The 16,568-nt window shown below is 43.8% G+C and overlaps 1 protein-coding gene across 1 annotated transcript in view; it reads right to left on the bottom strand.

The window, feature by feature from the left end:
* The window catches only part of APPL2 (adaptor protein, phosphotyrosine interacting with PH domain and leucine zipper 2), an 86,574-nt gene that overhangs the window by 10,667 nt on the left and 59,339 nt on the right, over positions 1–16,568 (bottom strand). The window contains exons 8-14 of the mRNA XM_036759992.1: positions 15,466–15,612; positions 11,424–11,506; positions 7,752–7,910; positions 5,607–5,795; positions 1,425–1,467; positions 1,281–1,337; positions 246–334 (exon numbers count right to left, since the gene is read on the bottom strand). Of these exons, the coding sequence (XP_036615887.1) occupies positions 246–334; positions 1,281–1,337; positions 1,425–1,467; positions 5,607–5,795; positions 7,752–7,910; positions 11,424–11,506; positions 15,466–15,612 (767 nt within the window). The remainder of the gene's footprint in view (positions 1–245; positions 335–1,280; positions 1,338–1,424; positions 1,468–5,606; positions 5,796–7,751; positions 7,911–11,423; positions 11,507–15,465; positions 15,613–16,568) is intronic.

Genomic DNA, 16,568 nt, shown 5'->3' on the forward strand with positions numbered 1-16,568 from the left:
TCATTTTACAGTTGAAGAAACTGAGTCACACAGAGGTTAAGTGACTGGCCTAAGGCCATACAACTAGTGTTGGAGGCCAGATTTAACTCAAGTCTTCCTGATTCCAGGTCCAGCACACTACCCACCACTGTACCACTTGGCTGTCTGGTAGTAATCAGTGGGTATTTATCAAGGCGCTGTGCTAGGTCTGGGAGATGTAAAGACAAAAATAAAAACAATTCTTCTTCTCTAAGATGGTGAATTACCTTGAGCGTGAGGGGTCCTGCTTTTTCCCAAAGCTTGTGATTGGCGTCACTGCCTGGAGGGCTGTCTGATTCAACTTGATGGCCACGGCCTGGAAAGGATCAATCAATCAAAAAACACATATTAAATGCACATGCCCTGGCAGATACAAAGAAAAAAGGCCCTGCCCTCAAGGAGCCTATGGTCTAGCTGGGGAAAACAACACATATGCATATGGACAGCTAGGTGGCAGGCCTGGAGTCAGGAACATCTGAGTTCAAATCCTGCCCCAGATGTTTACCAGCTGTGTGATCCTGGGCCAGATCTCTGAGCCTCAGTTTTCTCATCTGTAGAATGAGGTTGAGATTCAAATGCGCTTTGTAAACCTTCAAGGGCTCCCTGTGTTAGGCATGTAACAGCTACAGCTGCAGCAGTGTAACAAATAAGAACTCTTGTTATTACATACACAATTGATATAAGATTATTTGGGAGAGAATCTGGGTAGATCAGGACCGGCTTCATCGAGAAGGTAGCACTAGAAATGAGACCAGAATGAAAACTGAGGATTCTGAGAGATGGTGGTGAGGAGCGAGAACATTCCTGGCATTGGACATGACCAGTGCAAATACATGGAGTATCACAGATGAGGACCATCAAGAGGGAAATTTTGTTAGACTTAAGTAGGTATGTATTAAGGCTGTCGAGGTAGGTTGGGGCCAGCTTGTGAAGGGGTTTTAATGTCTAAAGAGGAGTTTATCTTAGAAGCAACAGGAAGCCAGTGGGGTTTACTGAGCATGGTCAGATTCGGGTGGTAGGAAAATCATTTTGGCAGCTATGTGGAGGCTGGGTTGAAGAGGGGAGAGACTCCAGGCAGGGAAGCTACTGCAGTATTCCAGGAGGGAGATAAAACAGAACCACAAGCTCAACCCTGGAAGAGCTTGAGCTCCGACCCTTCACGGCCTGAGAAAGTGGGCTGACAATCAATCAATCACATTTTTTAAGCACCTACTATGTGCCAGGCACTGGGCTAAGTGACCACACCTTCCACCCGGGCTTACCTCAGGGTTGTCAGTCAGGTAGATCTGCCTGGAGATGTTGTTGATTGCACATATCCACTGCAAAGGACAGGGAAACACGGTGAATTTCAGAATCAATCCTCCCACCGGGGGAAGTGGCTCAAAGGGGCAAAAATCTTTATTTACCTCCTCATTTTCCTTTTTGCTTTCAGCTTGAAGGGTGATCCCCCTAAAATAAAACACATTCAAAGAAGCGTTTTTCCAGATGTGTTTAACTCAATTCTCCCCATGGGCTCAGGCTGGTATTAGAGGGTGCTGTATTTAAAGACAAGAGACCTGGGTTCATATCCCACTTCATTCATTCTTCACTAATTCATGCATTCGTTTATTCATCCATCCATCTGACAAGCACTCGTTGAGTCCTTAAGACCCAAACAAAACAGTTCCAGCCTTCAGGAAGCCTCCTGTGCTTAGCCACAGTCACATGGGTAAGGAAGCAGGGGAGGCAGGACTTGACCCTCATTCCTCTGCCTCTTTCTGCTGTGTCATGATGCCTCCTGCCTCACTGACTTTACGGATAAAACGTGTAGTGACTTGTTAGTATCAGGGACAGTAAGTGTCTGAGCTGTTCCCTCATCTGTGAAATGGAGGTGATAATAGCACCTACCCCTCCCCCCGCAGCTGCGAGGATCAGATTAGATGTTTATAAAGTGCTTTACAAACCTTAGAGTATTAGGTAAATGCTACTCGTTTTTATTGTTCTGCAAACTAGGAAGCTGAGGAAATAGGAAGTGCCTGTTCGGAGGTCACACAGGGCAGAGTCCTTGCGCTCCAAATCCGGAGCCCTTCCGACCCCCCTCACCAGGCTCCCCCTCACCAGGCTCCCCCTCACCAGGCTCCCTCGCACCCTTGGCTCCCTGATCTCAGGTGGGGAAATGCTAAATGAGCAGCTGACATTGGAGGACAGAAGGGAGTGAGAGTCACAGTTGGTTACCAGGTGAGCGGTCACCATCATCTCCCTTCCCATCCTGCTCCTTCAATGAACTGCATGCCCCTCCCCCTCCTTCCTCTCCCAAACCGCATTCCCCAGCCCAAGTGACAGGCCAGCAGAGGGAGCAGGGGCCACCCCTGGCCTGCTTTTTGGTCTGAGGATGCGACATTTGATATTCTTCGGGTCATCAGAGGCTGTCTGATCCAACCCCGTCCTTTTACAGATGAGGAAACAGGCCCAGGGAAGGGAAACGTATTGCCCAAGTTCACCCGGGGAGAAGCATCAGAGCTGGTAACACTGACACCACAGACCGTGTTCTTTCCATCCTACCTCCTGGGCCGCCCTGTGTCAGCCACACAGTGGGTACAGCGACAGGATCCCTGACTCTAGAGTCAGAGGATTTGGGTTCAAATCCTGCTTCGGATACTTTCTACATGTGTGACTTTGGGCAGGTCATTTAACCTCTGCCTCAGTTTCCTCATCCGTAAAGTGGGATCATCATAACACTTTGATTATCCTCATTTTTTTTTTACAGATGAGGAAACTGAGGCTTCCCCAGCATCCCACAGCTAGTAACCGAAGGACATACTTAATTTCAGTTAGAGATTAATGAAAATAAAAATGAAATTTTTCCCATCCATGTTCAGGGACCCCTTGAAATCTATACACAGGCTCCAGGCTAAGAACCCCTAATCTAAATTAGGAGGAACCCCTGATCTAATTAGAAAGAACCCCTAATCTAATTCGGAGGAACCCCTGATCTAGTTAGGAGGAACCCCTGATCTAATTAGGAGGAACCCCTGATCTAATTAGAAAGAACCCCTAATCTAATTAGGAGGAACCCCTGATCTAGTTAGGAGGAACCCCTGATCTAATTCGGAGGAACCCCTGATCTAATTCGGAGGAACCCCTGATCTAGTTAGGAGGAACCCCTGATCTAATTCGGAGGAACCCCTGATCTAATTCGGAGGAACCCCTGATCTAGTTAGGAGGAACCCCTGATCTAGTTAGGAGGAACCCCTGATCTAGTTAGGAGGAACCCCTGATCTAATTAGGAGGAAACCCTGATCTAATTAGGAGGAACCCCTGATCTAGTTAGGAGGAACCCCTGATCTAGTTAGGAGATGAGAATAGAGAAATGGGAAGGGGGGCGGGCAACGAGGAATAAGGGTTATGACTATTACAAATCAGATTTACTGGGAGAATAGCTTGTTGTTTCATTTGCAGCGCATCCTAATTTAAACGTGTTTCCTCTCCTGGGCCCCGGGGACGATAATGTAATAATGAGCACCCTGGAGCAGCCCTTTAATATAACAAGGGAGCTTCAGCGGCTATCGGATAATAACGGCTGTGATGCAGCAGCTGACGTCTAGGGGGCGCTGCGATGTCCGGAAAAGGTTCTAGACAACACCTCCGTTGGGTCAGTGCCGCAAACATTATAAAGCCCCATTTCAAAGATGGGGAAGCTGAGGCTCAGACTGAAGCTGAAGATACTAACAAAAAACATGGCTCATGTTCAATTTGAGTGTTTCAGCCCGCCCAGTGCTTTACCCAGATTATCTCCAAGGAGCCTCACAACGAGCCTCTCGGGGAGCAGCTATCATTATCCCCATTTTACACATGACTGAGGAGACCGAGGTTAAGTGATGATTATTATCTCTGATCCAATTAATAAACGGCTGACGTTTCTATAGCACGTTAAGGGCTCCAAAGAACTTTACCTGCATTAGCTCATTTGAGACTCCTAACACCCTGCGAGGAAGAAGCTGCAAGTACCACTGACCCCATCTACAGGTGGGGAAACCGAGATGCAGAGCGATCCTTATCATCGATCACAATGACAGTGGGCCTTGCTCTGGACTGAAGGTCTGCAAAGCACTTTACATCATTTGAACCTCGTGAATACTACAGATTATCACCCCCATCTTCGGCTGATCAGCCTGAGTCACTGATCCAGGGTCACTCAGCGTCTATGGCACAAATTAGCATTATCTAAATTGTATTGTATTGTTATTTATTTTGTTAAGCATCTCCAAATTACGTTTGAATCTGGTTCGGGCCTCCAGCTGGCAATGAGTTTGACACCGCTAGCGCAGACTGAGAAAAAATTTCAGCTCATGGCTGACAAAATAGTTCTTTTCATGTTTTAAGCCACACTTGCTCCCTTGTATATGCAAGAGGCAGCCTGATATGATGGACAGACAGCTGGTTTATAGGCAGGAAGGCCTGAGTTCAAGTCTTCCCTCTGACATGTCCTGGGTGTGTGACCCTGGCTAAGTCACTTTAGAGCCAAGTGTCCTAGGCAGCCTTCTAAGAATACAATTTGCAAAGAAGGTGGTGATCTACGTTGGTGAAGAAACTTTCCTCACAGGGAGTTCACTATACCAATTAAATCCCAGTCTAGTCTCAACATAGACAAATATATCTATATATGTATATAGATATGTGTGTATATATCCTAGGCTTTTCTTGGCAGAGATACTGGGGTGATTCACCATTTCCTCCTCTAGCTCATTTTACAGATGAAGAAACTGAGGCAAACAGGATAAAGTGACTCACCCAGGGTCACGTAGCTAGTAAGCGTCTGAGGCTGGATTTGAACTCAGGTCCCCCTGAATTCAATATATATTTTAAATATATGTAATATTGATATATTAAATATATTATATATTCAACATAATATATTTTAAATATATAATTTTATATATTCAATATATAATATATTTAAAATATATGTAATATAGTCAATGTATTATATATTAAAATATAATATATATTTTAAATATATAATTTTATGTAATCAAAATATAATATATTTTAAATATATGTGATATTTATATATTCAATGTATTATGTATTCAATATATAATATATATTTTAAATATATAAAATTTATGTATTCAATATATATTTTAAATATTTTTATATACACAATGTGGATATACACACAGGATAAGTATATTTATAGTATGTATACACACATATCATTACACACAATCTCTGTTTATCTACATGTACATATACATATAATGTATATGTACACAAACACATTGACTTTATACGCACATCTATTGGATATGCACACATACACACAGAAATCACACGTTATTTCTTTTGGAGTCAGGAGCAAAGTCCTCCTTAAATAGCCTCTCTACAGGAGGCTGCCATCTGGGACACTTTTGTTTGTTTAAAAAGAATAGAACAGGGACCCTCCTCAAAGGTCAATAGCAACCAGCAGTCAAGGAGAGCAGCATAAGGTCCCTCCCAGGGAGGGGCATCGCCTTCTCTGTGGTCAATGATCTACCAAGCCCTGCAAAGTCAGCCAGGATGGGCTGCCTCCCAATGCTGCCCTCCCCGGGGAGACCCTGGAGCCGTACAGTTTTCCAGTCGGGGTCGTGATCTGGAAACAGTAGCGCCGGTCCTCGCAGTCCACGGCCATGACAGAACAGTTATCCAGGTCCTGGATCAAACCGCCGGCAACAGCGCCCCGAGGCTGGCACATGAGGTTCCCACCTTGAGTGAAGAAGTATAGCCTCTCCCACGTGGTGGTGACCAGGCCAGTTTTGCTGCAGGAAATAGCCAGATTTGAAAAGACCCTTTAGTAAAAGACAGGAAGATGCTGCCGACCACAGACATTTATAACGATTTAGAACTGGCAAGACGCTTTCTCCAAGTTATAGGTGTCTTTAACCCCATTTTAGAGATGAGGCAACTGAGGCTTGAAATTAAGCCTACCCAGGGTCAGGCAGCTAGTTAATACCAGAGGTGGGATTCAAACTTGGATCTCTCCTAATTCTAAGTTCAGTATTCTGCCAATCAATTTTAAAAAGCAATCAAATATTTATTGAGCACTTACTATGTGCCAGGCACTGTGCTGGGTGCTAAGGACAGAAAGACAAAGAATTAAAGAGTCTCTCTCCTCAAGGAAACATGGCCTTTAATTGGCCATATTTACCAATTTTTGGCCGTATTTGGCCTTATGGACATGGAACCTTATGACCATACCAAGTGGCCATGATAACACCAATAAAATCGTAGATTTGGGCCCAAAAGAGTCAGGTGGCATTTATTTTGAAGCCTTCAGTGGATGGTGGGAGCATGTGAGACCATTCAGAGATACAAGGGATGTCCAATGGGGGGCAATCTATACCATGGGATCTTAGTGTGGGGCCTCCAGATCCCCAAGGGTGTCATACAGAGATTTCGAGAAGTCTGTGAATTTGAGTGGGAAGAAGTTACATCTTTATCTTGATAGAATTGATTTTCTTTGCAATTCTCTGCATTTTATTTTCCACATTTAAAATACCTATCTTCTGACAGCGGTCCAGAGGCTTTATCAGGCTGCGAAAGGGTCCAGGACACAAAAAAGATGAAAACCCCCTCCTCTAAATAACTTTCTCAGCAAATGCTTTTTGCGGGGGGGTAGGGGGAGCACCAAGAAATATGACTCCCTCATCTCTTACTGACATTAGTCAGCACTGTGGGAATAATGGTCCCCTAAGAGCCGGCGATCACAATCCCAGGTTCCTAGGTCTATGACCAGAAGGGGCCTGGACTAGAAGAGAGGACCACAAGTCCAACTCTCTATTTTACAGATGGGAAAACCGAGGATCCCAGAGGAGTGATGATGTTCCTCAGGTCACACAGTAGTGAGTGGTCGATTCAGAAGTTGTTTCCGAATGGTCTCCTGGGTGCCACTGTCTACTGGAGGCTTTATAATAAACACTACCAGACTTTTTTGGACCGAACTTGGGATTTTATTGTGTAACACTGGAATTCAGAGGGAATGGGCTTCCTTGAGGGGAGGGGCTCTTTGGTTCTTTGTCTTTGTAGCCTCAGCACCCAGTACAGTGTAGTAAAGTACCCAGCCACATAGTAGGTGCTTAATAAATACTTGTTAACTGCTTTTTTAAAAATTGATTGATAGAATCTCATGCTACTTTCCCATATTGATCTCTAAAGATGCCCTATTTTAATATTCCTTTAATAATCAATCTGCTTGCTGCCCTTCCATTGATTTAAAATATGGTGCCTTTTTCCTCCCTCAGGAGATGGAGGCCCAGGGATAAGACTGAGATCCACTTACTACCTGTATGATGTTGGCCAAGTCCTTGGGGCCTCAGTTTCCCCTTCTGTAAAATCAGGGAATTGACTAGATGACCTCTCAGGTCCCTCCTGGTTCTATACCTGTGATCCTAAGTAATTTAACTTCCTTGGGACTCAGTTTCTCCATCTGAAAAATCAGAAGGTTGGGCCAGATAGGCTCTGAGATCCTTTCTCCCTATGACACTATGAAACACACTCATCTAAATAAGTTGAGTCCTTGCTAGGTGATGGAGTTGGTGGTTATGGCCTAGGTGAGATCACACCCTGCCACAAAGGGAGGTCTTGAGCATCTCTCATGATAACAGTCTACACTGAGAGGGTTCTCCTCAGTGCTCCCCCCCCCCCAGCATGCCTGTGGGTATCGAGGCATGTGGAGAAGATAAGGGGAGAGGGGGAAGGCCACGTCGTCTCCTCACTTTCTGAGATTGAGGTAACCAGCCTTCTGGATGAGGTTCCTGTTGATGGCTGGCGCAGCGACGTCAAAATCTGGGGTGTAAACAGATTCATCGACAGAAAGCAGCTCTTGCTGGGACAGCCGCATCTTTTCGATCTCAGCCTCAGATTCCTCCTGTATGCTTAAGACAGAAGGTTGGAATGTCACCATTGGAATGCAAACGGGAACTTTAGGAGGGAAGGTCCTCCTCCACCTCTACGTCCATGTTTCCAGCATCCCAGACAATCAACAAACGTTTTAAAAATTAAATTATATTTTTCAACTGACAAGCATTTGTTTTCTCTCCCTCCCACCTCCTTCCTCTTCTCCCTGCCCTCACCCAATCAAGAAGAAAAAAAAGAAAAAGTAAAACAAGGTCCTTATAACAAATGTGCTTAGTCACATTGGCCATATCAAAAAACATGTGTCTCGGTCTGCATCTTGGGTCTATCACCTCTCTGTCAGGAGATGCACAGCATGCTTCATCATCGGCCCTCTGGAGTTAATGCTAACAAGCATTTATTAAGGACCTACTCTGTGCTGGGCATTAGGAAAGCAAAGATAAAAATCGAATTTTTGGATTTGGAGTCAGAGCTCCTGGGTTCGCATCCTGTGACCCTGGGCATGTTACTTCACTTTCCTTGGCATCAGGTCCCAGAGGAGTCCTGAATACAAGACTCAATGGTCTCTACTATCCCTTCCAGCTGTGCATATATGATACTATAACTCTTATGGAAGAAGGTTAAAATAATAGGACTAGAAGGCTACTGGAGGGACGGTTCAACATTGGGGGAGGAGGAGACTCTCTTTTATCTTTCTCTAAAATTCCCAGGGGTTAAGTAATGAAACCAAAAAGCAGATGTGAATCAGGTCAGAGGAACAGCTCTCCGAGGAACCAACCAGCTGCACCTGCATCACTCCTTGGTGCTGACTCTTGGGAAAATCAGTGGAGGCAATTTCAGAAAAGATTGAAGGCTTTCACAAGCCCCAAGAGTCCTGTGGTTTCATTTTCTAAGATTGTGCCCTCACTCCTAGTTTTTGTGCTAAACATTTGGTGCTCGTTTTCTTGGGATTTATTCCATACTTTTAAGCCTCATCCACCCAACCAACTTAGAGGAAGATGGAACAATGTATTGAGAGCTAGAAGGGACAATATAGGATGAATCTAATCCCCTTATTTTATGACTCAGGCCAGTAAGACTAAGAAGGAAGTGACTTGTCCAAGGTCACACAGGTAGGAAGTCAAAGAATGATCTATTTAGAGCTAGAAGGGGCTTTAGAGGCTAAGTCCAACCCCTTTGTTTTACAGATGAGGAAACTGAGGCCCAGAAAGAAATGACTTGTCCAAGGACCCACAGTTAGTGTCAGAGACAGGACTTGAACCCTGATCTTCCAGATTCCGAGACTGACTCTTACTAATACTCCCTCTTGAATTTCACTCTAAATAAATCACCACTCTTCCATAGTGTCAGCACCGGAGCAAAGTCTTGGGAACAGAAAGGCAAAAATGAGACCAGTCCTTCCCTCAAGGAGCATCCATCTCTCAAGGATGCAGACCACAACTTTCTTATGACTCGGTAGACAGTCTTGGAGAGTTGCTGAGGCCAACGAGCTGCTGCTAACACAGCTAGTGCTTATCTAGGGCTTTAAAGTGAGCATTAATATAGAGCTTCTGAAGCGATACAGAGGGAACAGAGACTGTTCTTGGAACCAGGAAGTCTTGGGTTCAAGTTTGGCCTCTGACTTGTACTCTGGGCAAGTCTCAGTGATCTAGGAGAAACGCTCGATGATCTAGGCAATTCTACAAGACTTGACATTACCAAGAAGGTCTTTACTTGCACTGGTAGAGGGAGTTTCTTCACATGGGTGTTCTCAATGCCATTGAAATAACAGATATAGTCCCTCTCACTTTAAGGCTGAGGTCCTTTACCTTTTTTGCGTCTTGGACTCCTTTCTCAAAATCACATTTTAAAATGTGTAGTATAAAACATTTAGGATTATGAAGGAAACCAATTAATTGAAACACATTTATCCAATCTAAAAAAACAACAACCAAGGTCAGAGCCACCAGGTTAAGAGCCCTGGCCTTGAGTTTGGCAAAGCCCATTATGTCTTGTCTGAGCTTCGAAACAACTTCATTTTTACTGATTCTGAACCTACTGCCCCGTTCATGCTACCACCTGGCTTAGCTGCCTTGTGACCTCACTCTTGTAATTTAGCCAGACTGGTCCTCAGATGCCAGGCATTCTACTGGGCCATGCCTGAAGCCTTTCCAGCATGGTCATCATTGCCAGAGCTTGAACTCAGCTGGTGTAACCTTTAAGAGCCCAGGGTTAGCCCTATACCAAGATGAGATGAAAGATTTTAAAGAGCTTGGGGTTACCCCTATACCAAGATGAAGCAAATAATAGGCCTCTTGGTAATATTCTTATAGCTCTTTGATATGAGGATGATAGAAGGTGGAAGGAGTAGGAGAAAGAGGAGGAAGAGGAGGAAAAGGAGAAAAGGAGAAGAAGGAAGAGGAGGATGAGAAAGAGGAAGAGGAGGAAGAAGAGAAGGAAGAGGAAAAGGAGGAGAAAGAGGAAAAGGAGAAAGAGAAGGAGGAAGAGGAGGATGAGAAAGAGGAAGAGGAGGAGGAGGAAGAGGAGTAGTAAATAGTCCTTCTGTAGTGTAGATGGCATCAAAGACAATTTTGCACTGGGAAAATAATCTTGGTAGACATGTAAAAGCCACCTGCTAGACTGGACCATAGGCTGTTAAATAAATTAACTGTCTACTTCAAGTCTCTTTTATCTGTTAGAAGTCAGCCTCAAAGGTTGGCTTCCCAGGGGCGGGAGGTAGGCAATTGCCAATCTGGCAGCTGTCTTTAGGAGAGCTTCCATCAAAGGAACTGACCAAGAACGAGCCCTTCTGATGCCTTTCTCTGTATCAAACTCAAACTCAAATTGTGCTCAAAGCAACTCTTAGTACATCTGAAAGATTGGAAACTGACAGAAGGCTAGTTCAAGATCATACGTCAGTGAGCTCTAGGGGAAAAAAAAACTAGGGTCAGGGAGTCAGGGTTGTTTTTCAAGAACCTTTTAACCCTTTAAAATAGTTCTAATGTGCAGGGCTATGTAATATACGGGAATTCAAAGACTCTGCAAGCCCTCATTTCTTTCTCAATAGGGAGAAATACATAAAAATATCTAGAATTTTGAAGGGGGGCAGGAGTTAAGTAGGGTTGACCTTGCTGCTCTTACTGCCTGGACTATGTATAGGAGAGAGCCAAGAGGTATTGACCTGGGGATTTCATTGGGAAAGGGGGCTGTCAGGTGAAAAAACTCTCTACCAGTGCAGATTGGCACCTTTTTTTTGGTAACATCTAGTCTTAGAGGCTGCCTAGAGTACTTAGATGTGAAATGACTTTCCCAGGATCACAAAGCCCAGTATGTCAGTGTTGGGAGTAGGTATTCTTGTCTCTGAAACCAGCTCTCTGTCTTGATTAGGAGGATAGTAGGCAAAATCCAAAATTTTCCTCTTTATCCCATGTGTGTTTGGCATCATCACTTTGTTGTCTCGGCTGCTATACCATTGGCTGATTCAATAGCAGAGGTGACATCCTTTCCACAGCAATCTACCAAACAAAAGGATTCAAATCCCAGGGCTGTGTTACCTTTGAACCATGCTTCTGGTGGTAGATAAAAAGCTGTCCATCCTTTTGGAAAACATCTCAGCTCCTTTCTTAAAAAAGTTTATCTGAAAAGTATAATAAAGGTATTCTGATAAGGTTTAATAAAGTATAATAAAGGTATTCTGATAATTATCTAGGAAGCCATGATCACAGGCATCACTCAATCAACAAGCCTGGGACATAACTACTATTCTCATCCTTATTTTACTAATGGATCACATTATTTTCATTACTTTTACCTTGTATACAATCATGCACACGTATGTCTCATCTCCCCTACTAGAATAAAAATTTCCTCAAGGGCAGGGACCATGTCTTTTTGAGAATATTCAGTATATTGCTGAAGAATACAGAAAGTTACCTTTATGGCATGGTTCAGACTAATGGAGGTTCTTACATGCTCTTTTATAAGACCATGAATGTTGTTTTCAGTCATTTCAGTCATGTCCAACTCTTGTGACCCCATTTGGGATTTTCTTGGCAAAGGTACTGGAGTGTCTGCCTTTTTCCTTCTCCAGCTCACTTTACTGAGGCAAACAAGGTTGAGTGGCTTGCCCAGGGTCATACAGCTAGTAAGTGCCTGAGGCTGGATTTGAATTTAGGTCTTCCTGACTTCAGGCCTGGTGCTCTATCTTTTATGCCACCCAGCTGCCCTAAGATCATGCATACCATATGTATATATACAGATTATAAACTAGAACTTCTTCAGAGGAGGGCAACCAATATGGCATAAGGGCTCTGAGTCCTTACCATGTGAAGACTGGTAGAAGGAATTGGGTACAGTAATCAATATGGCAGAAGGGCTCCAAGTCCTTACTGCAGGAAGACTGGTAGAAAGAATTGGGGATAGCAATCAATATGGCAGAAGGGCTCTTATTCCTTATCATGTGAAGATTGGTAGAAGGAATTGCGGATAGCAATCAATATGGCGGAAGGGCTCTGAATCCCCACCATATGAAGATTGGGAGAAGGAATTGGGGATGCTTAGCCTGGAGAAGGGAAGACCACAGGATCATGGATTTAGGGATGGAAGGACCTTAGAGGCCATTGAATCCTCATTTTCTACAGCTAAGGAAACTGAGTGACTTGAGTGACTTGTCTAGCTAGAAAGAGTCTGAGGCAAGAACTCTGGTCTCGCTGACTCCGAGGCCAGAAGTCAGTTTGCTATACCAACTAGTTGCCTTGTGGAATTAGCTGTCTTTTAATCATTTGAAGGGCTATTACGTGAAAATATATTACACTTGTTCCAGTAGACCTCAGAGGGTAGAATGAACAATGACTAGACAGAGGTGAGATGACCACAAACTGAGTCTAGTCTAGTGTAGTACGGACTTTGGGGTAGGCATGGATTGGACTATATATGGCCACTGGGGGCCCTTCCAACTCTGGGATTCTAGGATTGATTATTCATCAGTCACAGATGGTCATTTGGTCATGCATTCATTCAACAACAAAGTCAAGGTAGAAGTTTCACTATTAGAAGCACTCAACAGGGAAATCTAGTTTGGTTGGAGCAAGAGAGGGCAGGAGTGGAGCTATTATGTCTCTTCTTAGAGTGGATGCTTGAGAGAAGTCTGAGTCACTGGCACCCCTTTCAAACCTAAATGTGGCCAAATTTGAGGCAGTATGGTATGGTAGGAAGAATGTTGGACTTGGAGGGCCTGGGGTTCGAATCTCTCCACCCTGTTGCTTACTACCAGTGTGATCTTGGGCAAGTCACCTTACTTGCCCTCTCAGTTTTACCATCTGTATGACTGGGTTGCCTTGTAAGCCCTAAATCTGTGCCCCAGTATTAACAGGCAGGGCAAACATTACCAGCAAGCTAGTGCTCACATTCTTACTGGCCAACAATGTGGGAAGCTCAGTTCAGTTTAGGTGCCCGCTATATGCCTGGCATTGTAGATACGAAGAACAATCTTTGATGAGCATTCATGAAAAGGGGTTGATGGGATGAACAAAGGAGGAATTCTTTTCAAGAGTACACCACCATGATTGAATTATTCAATGTTATCTCTTCACCACACTGCCTGTTTTCTATCATCCTGGAATTTAAAAAAATTTTAAGAGTGCTTATATTATTTATATTATTAAAAGAGGGCTCATTATTTCATTAGCAGAGTATTGTGCCTGCCTGGTTCATTAGCGTGCTGTGAGTAATATATAAGGTTAATGTAATGGGCTTTCCTAGTCTCTGCAGAAAGTACTATTGGCTCACCATAAATATGGAACTTGCAACTTGCAATATCCCTAAACTCCACTTACCTGGAGGAATGGGTTTCTGGATCTCCTATCAAGACACTACCAGGTTCCAGTAAAGAGCTATGCTGAGATCTTGAACCTTTTAACCACCTATCTTCATCAGTGTAGCTCCTCTCATCTAAGATGGATGGGCATCTAGGTAGTGCAGTTGGGTAGAGGGTTGGGCCTAGAGTCAGGAAGACCTGAATTCAAATCCCGCCTCAGACACTTACTGGCTGTATGACCCTGGACAAGTCATTTAACTATGTTTGTCTCAGTTTCCTCATCTGAAAAATGAGGAAGATAACAGCACCTACCTCCCAGGGTTGTTGTAAGGATCAAATGAGATAATGTCTATAAAGTGCTTGACATAGTACCTGGCACATAGTAGGCACTATATCCATATTAGTTATTATTATTAATATTATATTATGCTTAGCACAGTGCCTGGCACATAGTAGGCACTACAGAAATGTTAGCTAATTATTATTATTATTTTTAGCATTGATACTCTGCCTAGACTCATTCCTCAGTGGTTAGCCAGTTCCCATACCCTCTGGCTCCTCATCCTGATAACCCTGAATCCCTAACTACTGAAGAAGAAACCATCCTTCATGAACTGAGCTGTCTACTCTCTCATTCCGATCTAGTTTGGCTCAACCCACTAGTGTCCTTCTCTATATCTGACTATCCACCCCTTCTTCCACTGTGCCCTCTGGAATGCTTGTTCTATACTTAACAAGCTTCCTTTCATTTTAGACCCATTTCTTACATTCCTTCTATCTTCTGGCACTCACAGACCTGGCTTTCCACCAGATGACACTGCATCCTTGGCCATCCTTTTAAGTACTGGTTGAAATGTCTGTCATTCCCCCTACCCTCATTCCTACCATCATCCAATGATGCTCACTGGTCCCAGAGGGGGAATTGGAATCTTCCTTGCTCCCCATCCCCTTCTGACACTTCCAATCTTTCTCTCTACCAGTATTACTTCTCAATCTCTCCTCCTTTGAGATTCACTCTATCCAATTTTATCACCCACCCCAGATCCTGACAGTTTTTATCTACCATCCTCCAGGGGATTTTCCTTCCTTCTTCATGAAATTCACTGCTTGGCTCTCAGTTTCTGCCCCCCCCCCCCGCCAGTTCCTACCCTTATACTAGGGAGCTTTGTCATGCATGTTGATGTTCTCCAAAGACCTTAATCTACATGACCTGCTCCTTCATCCCAACAATTCATCTGGCTGTACTACCCTGGATTGTTGTCATAGGATTCAGAGCTGAAAAGGGACCTTAGGGGTCAATGAATTCAATCTCTCATTTTACAGATGAAGAAACTGAGGCCAAGAGAGATGAAAATGACTTATCCAATGTCACCCAGCTAGTAAGTGTCAGAACCAAGAGTCAAACTCAAGCTCTGTGACCCCAAGTCTGGTCCTCTTTACAACACATCATGATACCTTTGATTCCCTGGATCTCAGTTTCATCATCTGTAAAATGGGAGGGTTGGGCCAGGTGATATCCTTAGGGTCTAATTATCTTTTCCTATGGCATCGTATTCTTGAGGTTTGGCTGGTTCAGGTGGACTTGAAAGAAGAAGAGGCCAATTTTCTTTTTGATTATAATAGCCACTATTCCTCCATCTGCCACATAGTTACCAAGTACCATCTGGTCCATATCAATCCCCCTTTGCTAGCATGTGCATTTCTCCATCCTCTGTCCTACCAGGATGTCACGTTCCACACTGCCTTTAATCTTCATGCTGGACTAGGGGAACTGGCTGTACCTGTCCTTGGGCATATCCTAACATGGGCTCCATCATCGCAACCCTCTTCCTGTACTGAAGAGCATTCAGGGCACAATAGTACTGGAGGGATGACAGATGCTGCTTCCTTCGGGCTGTGGCCACTTCTTTTGCAACCTCGGACTTCACCTAGTAGGAGGGAACAGGAAAGCTTGAGTGGTAGCATCCAAAATTGGATTTTGACTCAAATATATTGACTCAGGAATATTGACTCAAAATGGGTTTATTAATTAAAAGAGCTTTAAAAAGATTAAAAATTATTATTTAAAAGCATTTACCTTACTAGAAAATTATTGGTATCAAATGATAAAATAATCATCAAGCTTATGGTCGTGTTGTTGCTCCTAGTAGAATGTAAGTCCCGATAGAAGGTAATCTCCTTGAAGGCAGAGGCTATTCCCTTCTTCGCTTTTCATCTCTAGCACAGTATTTAGTACCTAGCAGATGCTTAATAAATGCTTATTGATTGACTGGTATAAGGGAAGCAATAGGATCATTTCTAACCCTGGTTTTCTGACACTGCAAAGGGTGCCCAGTTTAAAGAATTCCAGAGTCTCAGAGCTAGGAGTGGCCTTTCCAATATTTCTGACAGGTGGTCATTTAGTCTTCACTGGAAAACCTCCAGGGATGGGGGATTTATGGCCTCTCAAGTCCACCTGTTCTACTTTTGGATGGCTTTGAGTGACTTGGAGCCAAACTCAGTCTTGCTGTAACCTCCTGCCATTGCTTCTGGTTCTGTCCTCTGAGGCCAAGTGGAACAAATCTGATCCCTGCTCACACAGCAGTAGAGGGAGAGCAACTAACTGGCCCTATGACAAAGCCTCATGGATTGGATTTATTTCACCCTGAGGCAAAAAGGGAGGAAGGAGTAAGTAGAAATGATTTTAAAGTGCAGGAAAGGACCCGTGTGAGCAAGAGCAGCTATTTTCTAGTTTTAGCAAGATTGAAAAGACTGGGCTTCAGCTATGGGAATTTCAATGTGATATTGGCAAACTTCCCTGGCTCTCGTTTGTCCTGGGGCCCTGGAATACGTTAATAGGGGAGTTGAAGAGTTTCTCTGAAGATTTTCTTTTTAAATCACACTG

This window comes from Trichosurus vulpecula, chromosome 5 (genome assembly GCF_011100635.1).
Source record: "Trichosurus vulpecula isolate mTriVul1 chromosome 5, mTriVul1.pri, whole genome shotgun sequence".
In the NCBI taxonomy this organism is placed as follows: Eukaryota; Metazoa; Chordata; class Mammalia; order Diprotodontia; family Phalangeridae; genus Trichosurus; species Trichosurus vulpecula.